The following is a 13,645-nucleotide window of genomic DNA, read 5'->3' as shown; positions in this document are numbered from 1 at the left end:
GAGGACCTTTCTCACATCTGTTGTCTGCACTCTGCTCTCTCGCCTACTGGAAGGAATCTCCTGTCCATCTCGTGTGGCTCTGAGAACACCTCTAACTTTCTAAATTCAGCTGCAGCTCCGTGTTCCTTCTTACTCTTGTCTTTCTGTCTGATGAGGCATGTGTCGAGTCAAGAGTACAGAATGTTTGCTGGATGATAAAAAATTAAATTAAAAATCATAATATGCCAATTCAACATATACCTTAATTTTCACTAAGATTATAAGGAAAAAAATCTCTGTGTTCAGATGACAATGTTTATGCTCCCATTGGCTTTTTGTATTCATCAGTTCTTAATTATTGGTTTTAATTTTCTTTCTCATTTTTTCAGTAATATGTTAATATTAATTTGTCAAGCTAAATTTCTATACTGAAAATCCTGCCTTATTTTTTGTTTTTGCAAGAATAGCAAGTGTTTCTGTTGGGATATACTTAGCATTTTCCTTTTTTCAAGAAATGTCCTGAAAAAAAATACCGGGCATATAAAAATGAAATAATGATACATGCTACAACATGGGGAAGCTTGAGAACATTATACTAAGTGAGAGAAGCTAGGTGCATAAGACCACAGTATACAATTCCACGATATAAAATGCCCATGTTAGGCAAATCCAAGTCAGAAACAGTCACTTAGTGTTGACTTTTTTTCCAGGGCTGAAGGAGCTGGAATTGGGAGTCATTGATCATGGATGTGGAATTTCTTTGGGGGTGATGAAAATGTGTTCTAGAGTTAGATAGTAGTGATGGTTGTATAACTTTGTGAATGTGTTAAAAACCACGGAATTGTTCACTTAAAAATATGGGCCATGAGAAAATACAGTTAGATAGACCTATAGCCATTGTTTTGTTTCAAGGTGGCCAACAGACACACAAATGTAACCTCAGATATTGACAAACTATATCAGATTTGGCCACTTTCTCCCAAAACTCTCATGGAACTGACAAAGAAGTATGAACTACCACATGGTCAAACTAAAAAAGACACCTTGCTTTCTTTGTCCACATGTGTGACACCTCAGAGACCAAGACTAAAATTAGTTCATGTGGAAAGACGACTGTTCACGTATCTTTATTGGTATGTGTTTTTGAGATTATTTTCGAGGGACTTTGATTGATTTGCACTGAACCAGCCACACTGTCTCGTTTAATTTCCCTTGTGGCTGAGAGCGCAGCTGGTCAGACTTAGCTCTACCAAACTCTGTGCCAAGCTAACTTTTCATATAAGGGTGGAAACTCAACTTAGAACTCAATAGCATCATGCTTTAGCTATGTGGTGGGGAGGGGGAGGGAAGCCAGTTAAGAAGGTCAATGAACATCTTCTCTAAAGAAAGCCTTTTTCAACCACATAGTGAGACTGAGCACATTGTTTTGCTTTTCTGAAATATTCCCTTGCTCTTAGATGCTAAACAGCTGAATGCCAGCCAGAAAACAGCCAATTTGGTAATATAAAGCTAGATATTCCTTGAAAGAAAAAGTAACTTTTTTTTGTCCTGAGTCTTCATGAGAGTATCAATTAACAGATGAAACAAATGAAAGAGGCTAGAATCTGAAGTCAGATCCTTGGGTTCTATTTTTCGACCTATCATCAACCAGCTGAGTTACTCTAAGAAAGTCAAGTGGCCTTTCTAGGCCTCAGTTTCCTTTTGTGTAAAATGAGGGACTAGAAAAAATGACCTCTGAGCCCCTTCTAGGTTTAACGTCTTGATTCTATATGAGTAGTCCCTAAAAAAGAATCTTTTATTTTTCAGTATTCCCAGCACACTGGACACCACATGTAAAATGGACATAAGGACGAAGTGTCATATTGCAGAAGAATGTCTATAGTGATGGGCAGATTTCACGCGTGCCACAAGAGAGGTGCCATGCCATCATTGGCTTTGGCAGAGACTCCATTGGGTTTTTAATGCACTGATCATTTTACTGAAGCGAACAAATGCCAGGAAATATTGCAACCCATGGAGAAAATATTTTATGACCTGAAAAACTTTTTGGTAATATAGGACTTGATTGTAAAAAGACAAAAAATTATTGGAGGAATTGGAAGACAAATTCTAGGATAAATGCCGTCTATAAGATGGTTGAAGTAAGATTTAAGTTAGAATAGCAAGTAGATATGTGTAATTTTTCCAGGACTATATTGTTTTAGGAACACATAACCCTTTTTTTGGATCTTGTATATCCATTTAGTAGGTTACAGACTTCATCTCCAACATCACTCTCAGGAAGTGGGGAAAATAGTCAACAAGGCTCTTTTTTTTCATTTGTTAAATGCTTTATTGGGTTTTTCCTTTTTTATTATTTAGTGTTATTTTGGGTGAATGTAGCCCTAAAATAACAACAGTTAAATCAAGATAGAACTTTCTTGCTCACACAAAATAAGTCTAAAAGTAACTAATATAGAGTCATTATAGGGGCTCCACAGTGTCATCAGGATTCCAGGCTCCTTCTTCCTGCTCCACCATCCTCCAGGTAACTTCATGGCTTACTGTGGCTGCAAGTACTCTAGCTATTACGTTCACATTCCAGGCAGCATTAAAAAAAAAAAGAAAAAAAGGACTCAATTTTCCATTTTAATAAGACTTCTTTGAAGTTCCATACAAAACATCTAATACCTATCATTGGACACAACTTGATTATATGGCCATATTTGGCTACAAAAGAAGCTGGGAAATGTAGTCCTTTATTCTCGGTTACAATGGACTTCTGTTACTGAAGAGAATGAAGCGAAGGGGTGTTGAATAGGCAAATATCAATCTCTGCCACGTCTTCCAAAACAAAAGCAGTAATATTCCCTGCCTCAACCAAAGAATACAGAGAAGTATAAATGTAAGCTTCATCCTCTCTCCAACCTTGATCTCACTCCATGGTGTGAATGAAAGTCTACATTTCCTTGTGTATGTAAGGACATAGCAGGGAGTTATTCATATATGTTTCACATCTTATTTTTCATATATTTTTCATAAGCAGGAGTTATTCATATATTTCTTTAAGTTTATTTTGAGAGAGAAAAAAGAGAGAGCGCATGAGCAGGGGAGGGGCAAAGAGAGAGAGGGAGAGAGAATCAAAACAGGCTCTACACTGTCAGTGCAGGTTGGGGTGGGGATGGAACTCACAAACCGTGAGATCATGACCTGAGCCAAAATCAAGAGTTGGACGCTTAACTGATTGAGCCACTCAGGCACCCTTATTCATCTATTTTTTATTTACTCTTTACTTTTTACATTACCCTTCAAGTTACTTTTTCCATTTAACCTGTCATAGACATCCCTTCGTGCTAATGTGTGTGTGTGCGTGTGTGTATACCTAACTCAATCTTTTTAATAGCTGAATAATCATTCATGGTATGGAAGTGCCATAGTGAGGCATATTTTTCAACTAACTTCCCTTTTGATAGACACTTAGGTTTTTCAGTGTTTCCCTACCACACTTAATACTGCAATAAGCATCATAGACTAACCTTATATATCAATACTTTCAAATTAGGAAGATAGATTCTTAATAGTGAGCTTGCTGGTGCAAATGTATAGTTTGAATCTTAAAAGATTTTTACTAGATTACCCTCCCAAAAGGTTGCCTATGCTTTAGGTCAATCAGCAACATATGAGATTGCCTATTTTCTTATACCTTGGATTTTATCATTAAAAACCTCCCATAACTTGTCAAATTAATGATTGAGAAATTATTATTTATTATTTGAATTTCCATTTTTCCAAAAGGTTAAGCAGGATTTCATGTCTGCTGGTGATCTCTGTTTCTTTTTCTGTGAAACTGCTTTTTTCAAATACTTTACTTTTTATTAATCTTAACTCTGTAATATATGTTTCAAATAATTTTATCCTTTTTGGTTTTTGATTTTATGATGTCTTTTGCTATCACAAAATTTTAAAATTTGTATTTATTCAAGTCTGTCATCTTTTCCTCTATAGCTTCTGGATTTCCTGTCTTATTTAAAAAAAAAAAAGTCCCACCACCCAGGATTACTCTTATAAATTTTCTTCAAATATTTTAAAATATTAAAATATTTTCTTATGTGAATTAGGGGGCCCAAACTTGTTTGTGTTCCCTCCTCACACATGCCTGCCTGCACCATTTCACTGTTATTTTACCACTGACTTGAAATGTTATCTAGAGTTTATGTTAAGTTCCCAAATAAACGACTCCATTCATAGAGGCAGTGTACCTTTTTCACTTGTCAGTGTGCTTTCTCTTTAAACCCATGACACAATTATTCCCTATTTACCCCCTCCTCAGCCCTCCACAAGCAACATGTTTCTGTCTCTGTGGATTTACCTATTCTGTGAATATTGTATATAAATGGACTCATTTGGTATGTGAACTTTTGTGGCTGGAATATTCTGTCTGATATTGATACTGAGGTCTGTTCCTTTCTGACAATAAATAATACCCAAACATGAATAAATAAACTAATGAAGCAAAAGTATCTTCCATCTAAAGGATACATTTCCAATAAAATGCTATTTTGTGCTTAATAATTATTTATCATGTAATATCTTTTATGTTGCTTTAATCAATTGTGTATAAACAATACTTCTAACAATAACAATTCTAAATACATTGCTAACACTATAAAGCCTTGTGGTCACAGAAAAAAAATGTTTAAAAAAATTTCTATTTATATAACTTTTGAGGCAAAGAAAGATAAGAGAAAACATTTTTTTCAATGTAAGGCAATAAATTATATTAAATGGGAATAGAATCCTATGAAGTTATGGGGCACCTGGGTGGCTCAGTCGGTTGAGCGTCCAACTTGAGCTCAGGTCATGATCTCATGGTTCATGGGTTCGATGCCCGCCCAGTCTCTGTGCTGACAGCTCAGAGCCTGGAGCCTGCTTCGGATTCTGTCTCCCTCTTTCTCTCTGCCCCTCTCCTGCTCACACTCTGTCTCTCTCTCTCTGTCTCAAAAATAAATAAATATTAAAAAAAAAAAAAGAATCCTATGAGGTTAAGTAGAATGAAAATATTTACCCAGGGAGAAAGGGAATAATGTTAAATTTCCTGTGTTTACTAGAGGAGAAAGCAGGAAAAGACCTCTCTGACCTCAGCTGCAGCAATTTCTTACTTGACACATCCCCAAAGGCAAGGGAATTAAAAGCAAAAATGAACTATTGGGACCTCATGAAAATAAAAAGCTTCTGCACAGCAAAGGAAACAATCAACAAAACTAAAAGGCAACCAATGGAATGGGAAAAGATATTTGCAAATGACATATTGGACAAAGGGCTAGTATCCAAAATCTATAAAGATCTCACCAAACTCCACACCCAAAAAACAAATAATCCAGTGAAGAAATGGGCAGAAAACATGAATAGACACTTCTCTAAAGAAGACATCCAGATGGCCAACAGGCACATGAAAAGATGCTCAGTGTCACTCCTCATCAGGGAAATACAAATCAAAACCACACTCAGATATCACATCATGCCAGTCAGAGTGGCCAAAATGAACAAATCAGGAGACTACAGATGCTGGAGAGGATATGGAGAAATGGGAACCCTCTTGCACTGTTGGTGGGAATGCAAATTGGTGCAGCCACTCTGGAAAACAGTGTGGAGGTTCCTCAAAAAATTAAAAATAGACCTACCCTATGACCCAGCAGTAGCACTGCTGGGAATTTACCCAAGGGATACAGGAGTACTGATGCATAGGGGCATTTGTACCCCAATGTTTATAGCAGCACTCTCAACAATAGCCAAATTGTGGAAAAAGCCTAAATGTCCATCAACTGATGAATGGATAAAGAAATTGTGGTTTATATACTCAATGGAGTACTACATGGCAATGAGAAAGAATGAAATATGGCCCTTTGTAGCAACGTGGATGGAACTGGAGAGTATGATGCTAAGTGAAATAAGCCATACAGAGAAAGACAGATACCATATGTTTTCACTCTTATGTGGATCCTGAGAAACTTAACAGAAACCCATGGGGGAGGGGAAGGAAAAAGAAAAAAAAGAGGTTAGAGTGGAAGAGAGAGCCAAAGCATAAGAGTCTCTTAAAAACTGAGAACAAACTGAGGGTTGATAGGGGGTGGGAGGGAGGGGAGGGTAGGTGATGGACATTGAAGAGGGCATCTTTTGGGATGAGCACTGGGTGTTGTATGGAAACTAATTTGGCAATAAATTTCATATAATAAAAAAAATAAAATAAAATAATATATTGGGGCGCCTGGGTGGCTCAGTCGGTTAAGTGGTCGACTTTGGCTCAGGTCATGATCTCACAGCCCATGAGTTCAAGCCCCACGTCGGGCTCTGTGCTGACAGCTCAGAGCCTGGAGCCTGTTTTGGATTCTGTGTCTCCCTCCTCTGACCCTCCCCCGTTCATGCTCTGTCTCTCTGTCTCAATAAATAAACGTTAATATATATATATATATATACATATATATATATATTTATATATACAAACAAAAAATAAATAAATAAATTTCCTGTGTTTAAAGAGCTTTTTTATATGTTTTGAATATGTTAGGGTGGGTATTGTACCACTCTGACATTTTTATTCCATGGAGATATTTAAAATAGTAAGGTTAGGGGCACCTGGGTTGCTCAGTCAGTTAAGCATCGACTTCAGCTCAGGTCATGATCTCACAGTTTGTGGGTTCGAGCCCCTCATCAGGCTCTGTGCTGCCAGCTCAGAGCCTGGATCCTGCTTCAGATTCTGTGTCTCCCTCTCTCTCTGCCCCTCCCTGCTCACGCTCTCTCTCTCTCTCTCTCTCAAAAATAAATAAACATTTAAAAAATAAAATAGTAAGGTTATGGTTTTATTTTTATTTTTGAAGCCAACATTTATAGAAGGCTGAAAATGATATTCTTTGCAACTACTTAAGCTTATGACAGAAACTTTTAAATAGCAATTTGAAAATCTGTAAAGATCATCCAAAATTTGCTTTGAAGGTGCATTAGCTTGGGCTACCCTAACAAAATACCACAGATGGGGTATCTTAAACAACAGAACTTGATTTCTCACAAGTCGGGAGTCCAGAAGTCTAAGATCAGAGTATCAACACGGTCAGGTTCTGGTGAGGGCCCTCTTCCCAGCTATAGACAGCCACTTTCTCACTGTGTCCTCATAGGGCAGTGAGAGACAGAAAGTAAGGTCTCTGGTGCTCTTCTATAAGGGCACTAATCCCATTGTGAGGATCCCACCCTCATGACCTCATCTAAACCTAATTACCACCTAAATGCCCAATCTCCAAATACCATCAATTTAGGGTTAGGACTTAGCATATGAATTTTGGAGGCACACAGTTCAGTTCATAGCAAAAGGTATGTGAACAAAGTAGCTTCAGGGCTTTGTTTAAATGACCCGTTTTAATAAGAGACTCTTAAAAAATGAGAACAAACTGAGGGCTGATGGGGGGTGGGTGATGAGCATTGAAGAGGGCATCTTTTGGGATGAGCACTGGGTGTTGTATGGAAACCAATGTGCCAATAAATTTCATATATTTAAAATATATATATAATATATATATATATATTATATATATATAAAATAAATGACCCGTTTTAAGAGAAGAGAGTGGTCAGGAAGAAGTGGCTCACAGATTTAAGTGGCAATAAAAAGAGCCTGCCCCTCCTTCTGCTTCTGCTTTTCATCTCTTCCTTTGCTTGGGTCCTTGGGGTTTGGGGTGGGGAGCTTTCCCCAAGATTCTGCTCCTATCCCTCTGTTCTTTATGTATATTCTCCCCCTTGGTGAGCTAGCCCTCCTCACCTACGACTACACATCTACGACTGTGTGAATGACTCCAAGAACCTATCTCTGACCTTGACCCTGAGCTCCACTTCTGAACATACAATATGTACTGAGTATTAAAAATTTAATCCATTAGAGATGTAACAATTGCTAAAATTGTTATATTTCCTTCCCATTGTTTCCTAAGCATATTTTGTGGAGAGTTTTTGAGTTTTAACTAAGTTGTGAAAAGCAGAATTCCAGGATCCAAAATGAAATTAGTCCAAATACAACAGAAAACAGGTTATCAAGTGATTTAAAATTTAAAGTGTGACCCCACAGAATTATTACTGACATTCTAAGGTCTATCCATTCTCCCAGTCATAAACTGCCTCGTTGTATGTGAAACTAGAAGGAACAAGTGTGGCAAAGGTGGTGACAGCTTGGTGAATTTGTAAAATTTTAGCAGAGTTTTGCAAAGCAATGACTACAGAGAATATTGTTTCCCTTTCTTTCTATGTGGGGGGGGGGGATTGAGGTGTGTGTATGGGTATGGGGGTGGGGTGTGTGTGGTGTGTGTGAGTGTGGGGTGTGCGGTGTGCGGTGTGTGTGTGTGTGTGAAATTTGTTCTATGTGCCCTTGCAGCTACCCGGACAGTGATGTTTCTACCCACAACATTATAAATTGATATGATGAATAACTTATCTTTAAATTTAGCCCACTAGTGAACAGATGGTGATAAAATTGAAGACGTTGCCCCCCAAAACTCTATAGGAACCTATTCCATTTTAAAAACTTTCTTGCACAAAATGTTCCTGGACTCATCATTCTTGAAATGAAAAAGAAAGAAACCTGCCTTCTTGACATTCCTTAGTGTGACTTTGAATTTTATCTCACACCAAGTACAAGTTCATGCTGGAAGCCTTGCAGGCTATCAATAGAACTCTGCTCACCCGCCTTATTTTAAAGCAGAAGCATGTTAAGCTCTCTAAGCCTCCTCTCATAAGACATACCCTTCATCTCCCAAATTAGTCCTGGTGCCTTTGCTGGACCCCTTCCAAGATTCAGATGTTCTTTTAAGCTTCATGTCCTACCACACACCATGCAGTAGACTGCCAGCAGTGAGAGTTCCTTTGCCTCAAAATCTCCTTTAATTTATGGACCCTAACAATTTCCAGCGTCCATATCTCTTACTCTGTGCTTGTAGTGCTTACTGAAAAAACAAAAAATTGTCCCTAATTTTGATGACTATAGATTACATGTACCATACATTTATTTTCAGTAAGAAGCGAAAACCGAAGCAAAACAAAAAAACGAAGTACAGTGTCATGTACATCAGAGCTGTCTGACCTTGACCCATCATTTCCCTCTGCTGATCTTCATTCCTACTATTTCCTGCTGCTGAAGCAGTGTTCCTTCCCATCACAACGGTGCCAAAGGGGACCCATTTTGGAAGGATCAACGTGAAGTGATTTCCTCCATAGTCTTCTCTAATGCTCCAGTTGGAAATTATCTCTGGCTTCTCTCAATACTTTATATACAATCCTTGTATGGTGATTGCAGCCTTGTTTACCTCATATTGTCCTTGTTTGTGTGTCTTTGTTGCTTAAGCCAGAGACCTCAACCTGGTAGCCTACTAGCTAATTCCAGTTTGCAAATGAATTTTGTGTGGCCCACACACTTGTTTCATACAAAAAATATAAATATCATATAAAAGATGAATTTATGACTTCTCTTGGAAATATTTGGTCCAGAAAGAAACAATAAGCTGGAGCTCAACAGGGGCCACCCCGGTTGGCTTCTTGGGTCACTTCAGTCATTTATGTTACATGCCTAGTCCAGGTGGCCATTTGAACTTGCAGTACTTAGTCTAGACTATAGTATTCTTGAGGCAAGATCTTATCTTAATCGTATTTGTAAGCTACAGCAGACACTTAGTAATTTGCAGCTGAAAAACTAAGTGTATCTGGTTTGAGAGGCAAGTCTTTCTTTTTTTCTTGAAAGTGACTTTGAGGTTTGTCACTGGGATCTGACCAGTTCATCCCACTTCTCCTGTCCCATCATAACACTGTTCAATTATCATAAGTATCTATTCACTTTCTACTATGCGTTAACACTTGGAGACACAAAGCAAAAATGTGGCACCCTGCTCATCCCAAAGGGGACTAGTTGAGGTAACAAGAAATATACACATGGAATAATTTGAGCTAGATAGCATTGCAATTTCAAAGCCGCACAGAGAAGTGTTTTAACAGATGAGATGCTGCAACCCGACAGAATTGGGTTCAGATCTTGGCTCTGTACTTAGGAGCTTCTATATTGGACAAATTATTACCCTCTAAGCCTTAGTTTCCTCATCTTTTGCTGGCCCCTTTCAAGATCTAGCCGAGACAATAATAATATCTGTCCCATAGAGATGTGAGAGGATTAAATGAGCTAAACACATGTGAATTCTTTGGTACCCGTGTGTGGAACGTGCTAAGTGTTCTACAGGGTGTAAGGAGTTATACTGGCAGTGAAATGATTCAGAATCGTCTATGCAGATACAAGAACATCATAATCACTTTACAACATTTGCCAAGCGCTCTTCCCAATAGTCGTATTATCAGCCAGGCTGCTATATTCTACTAAAAATTGGCTGCTTAATACCAGAGTTTATTCCTATGTGGGATTGCTGAACGCTATGTGGGTGATGGAAAAGATCGTTCGTCATTATGATCCTTTCACGCTGGTGGACATGTAAAGGCCAGCCCTTGGTCTGCAGCTGCAGCTGCTATTTGCAGTGCTGGGCCTCTGAGATGGGAGTTCTGGGGCTCAGATTTATTTTCTGCTCCAGGCCTTTGGTTTGAAAAGACTGTAGTCCCGCTCAGCTGCCTTGACTGTTGCTGCTGTCCCGCATGCCTCATTTTGCCTCCCTGGGTGAAGGTGTGCTTCCTCCCTCGGCTGTCTCCCAGAAAATTCAGGGAACCACTGTCATTATTCATTAGTAAACATTTATAATGTCCTGGGCATCTTGCTAAGCATTTTACATGTATTATCTCATTTAAGTCTCACTGTTATTCTCATTTTAAGATGAGGAAACTTAGGGGTTCCTGGGTGGCTGCCAGTTAAGTGTCCCAACTTTGGCTCAGGTCATGATCTCTAGGCTCTTGGGGTAGAGCCCAGTGTCTGACTCTGTGCTGACAGGTCAGAGCCTGGAGCCTGCTTCAGATTCTGTGTCTCCCTCTCTCTCTGCCCCTCCACTACTCACGCTCTGTCTCCCTCTCTCCCTCAAAAATGAATAAGTATTAAAGAAAATATTTAAGATGAGGAAACTGAGGTACAAGGAGATTAAAATTTTTTTCAAAGCTCACAGTAAGAAGTGGAACAAGTATTTGAAAGCAGGTATGTTTCCCAGAATCCACGGTCTTAACCATTAAACTATACCTCCTCAAATAAATTTAGGTTAATATCTTTCCTTTGAAAACACATTTCTTCCAGTCCTTAATTGTTTAATCCTCCCTTAGCAGGACAACAAGGGTGTCCTCTCTAGGCTCACTTCATAAGCCTCCATAGAGTCATCTGAAACAGTACTGAAGGACTCTGAATAGCATTTGGACTAAGTGAGGAAAATGCAGTGATTTTTTTTAATGTTTATTTATTTTTGAAAGAGAGAGAGACCAGAGCATGAGTGGGGGAGGGGCAGAGAGAGAGAGAGACACAGGATCCGAAGCAGGCTCCAGGCTCCGAGCCGTCAGCACAGAGCTGGATGTGGGGCTCAAACTCACAAACCGAACTGTGAGAGCATGACCTGAGCCGAAGTTGGACACTTAACCGCAGAGCCACCCAGGTGCCCCAAGGGTCTTTATATTTTAACTTTGAGGGAATGTACTAATAGATTGATTTCATTAGTTAGGGCCGCAAGTCAAAAGTCACAGCATCATTTAATGTTTCTGAAGAATATATTGTTCTTAGTTTCCATCAAGCAGAAAAGAGAAACATTTTCATATCTTAGGGCTTTGTCAAGTTCAAAGTCTTTTAAGTTAAAAAAAATTATGTATATTCAAATTATGTCAAGTCCAAAAGTCTTTAGATATTAATGGGAAGCCTATGCACATATTTAAGAACTGAAGAAACACAAAATGATCTGATCAGCACGGGTTCAGAGTTGGTTTGGGAGTTGGGCTCTTAACAAAAGAGAACTAGGTACTGGGAGATAGAGGACAGAGAGCCTCCCAACAATTTTCAAAGCCCAAACCACAGTGACTAAGAGAAGGAGCTCAGGTTGACAGTAGAGGGTGGAGAAGAATCACTAAATGTCTCTGGAGCTCTAGGTGTCATGTCTGGATAAAATCACTGGTCCCACACGATCACTATTACCTGGTATAGTATCTATCTTTATTGTGAAAAGGGCAACCTCAGTTAACTAGCCTAGTAATTGTCTTCATTAAATGAGGAGGTATTTTTGTTGTTGTTGAAAGACTGGGGGAGGGGCGTGAGTGAGCGAGGGGCAGAGAGAGACAGAGAATCTCAGAGAGGTAGAGGGAGACAGAGAGGCAAAGACAGAGAGAGAGAGAGAGAGAACTGGGGCTCATCTGAAGCAGGGCTCATGCTCACCAGAAGTGGGGCTCAAGCAGGGCTCCTGCTTACCCCACGCTGGGCTGGAGCTCACCTGATGGGGGACTTGAACTCAGGAACATGTGAGGCATGACCTGAGCTGAAGTCAGCTGCTTAACGACTGAGCCACCAGGTGCCCCCATGCATTTTTTTTTTTAACTCTGGTAATATTTAGAATTAAGTCTAGGAAAAGTTTCAGAGAATCAAAACCATGGTATGAATATTGTTGTATTGATGTATTGGCATTTGTCCCATACTATTTAGAAGACAGCCTCATAACTCCAACTGAAAACATGTAATTGAGTAATTGGTTTAGAATTGTGGTTTTAAGTTGAAATCTCATTGAGTTTTTGGGCGATATCAGCATATCTAAGGGAATTTTATTTTATACACACACATGAGTTATTTAAGTATTTAAGAATCTATTTAAGAAAAGTAAAATCTTTTAAACAAAACCCAAATATATTGAATTTATAAACTATAGCCTATTATATGTGCTACTTTGGAAAAATGATTTAGCTAACTAGATTTATTTTTATTTATTTTTTTAAGTTTATTTATTTATTTTGAGAGAAAGAAAGAACACATGCCAGTGGGGGAGGGGCAGAGAGCAAGAATGCCAAACAGGCTCAGCACTGTCCCTGGGGAGCTGGATGTGGGGCTTAAACTCATGAACTGCAAGATCATGACCTGAGCTCAAGTTGGACACTTAACCAACTGAGCCACCCAGGTGCCCCTAGCTAACAAGATATATAAGTGGAACAATCATATGCTATCTCCTTAAAAGTGATCGCTAAATTTTACCACAGGTAAAAATATAATTATTGTATTTGTAAGCTCAGTTTAAGAGCTTAAAAAACCTAGATTTATAGTGTGCAATTATGATAAACAATACCAATTGTTTATTCCAAAGCAAATCTCCAAATAATCTTTGCTATGTACAAATGCCTCCAGCACACCCTAAGCCTTCCGTGTACAGGAAGCATCTCTTGCCTGTCATTTGATTCAATTACAGTCTCCTGAGATATACAAGACTCCTATGACCAATCGTTATAGGGGACCTCAATCCAATTCAGCTCAATGTCTATTTGTTGAGCATCTCCTTTGGGTCTACCACAGTGTTAGCACGGGGTATTCAACAATGAAAAGACTCAGTGTCTGCCCTCACAGAGCCTATAGTTTGCTGGGGAGACAGACACGAACAACTCACTTCATGACAGTTCACCACATTATCACACTCATGGTGGAGGGTTGGGTTGAGCACCTCTTCAATACCACCTAGAGGACTAGAGTTTCCTGTTACTGATACTACTATTGGTGTAG

General features: G+C 38.9%; 1 protein-coding gene across 1 annotated transcript in view; it reads right to left on the bottom strand.

Annotated features, from left to right (window-relative positions):
• Positions 1-10,632, bottom strand: part of MYBPC1 (myosin binding protein C1) — a 98,151-nt gene extending 87,519 nt beyond the window's left edge. The window contains 1 exon segment of the mRNA XM_030322304.1: positions 10,454-10,632. Within this exon segment, the coding sequence (XP_030178164.1) occupies positions 10,454-10,632 (179 nt within the window).
• Positions 10,633-13,645: the final 3,013 nt, after the last annotated feature.

This window comes from Lynx canadensis, chromosome B4, assembly GCF_007474595.2.
Source record: "Lynx canadensis isolate LIC74 chromosome B4, mLynCan4.pri.v2, whole genome shotgun sequence".
Taxonomy (NCBI): Eukaryota; Metazoa; Chordata; class Mammalia; order Carnivora; family Felidae; genus Lynx; species Lynx canadensis.
The sequence above is the reverse complement of the archived record's forward strand: the minus strand, read 5'-3'. Positions and strand labels throughout refer to the sequence as shown.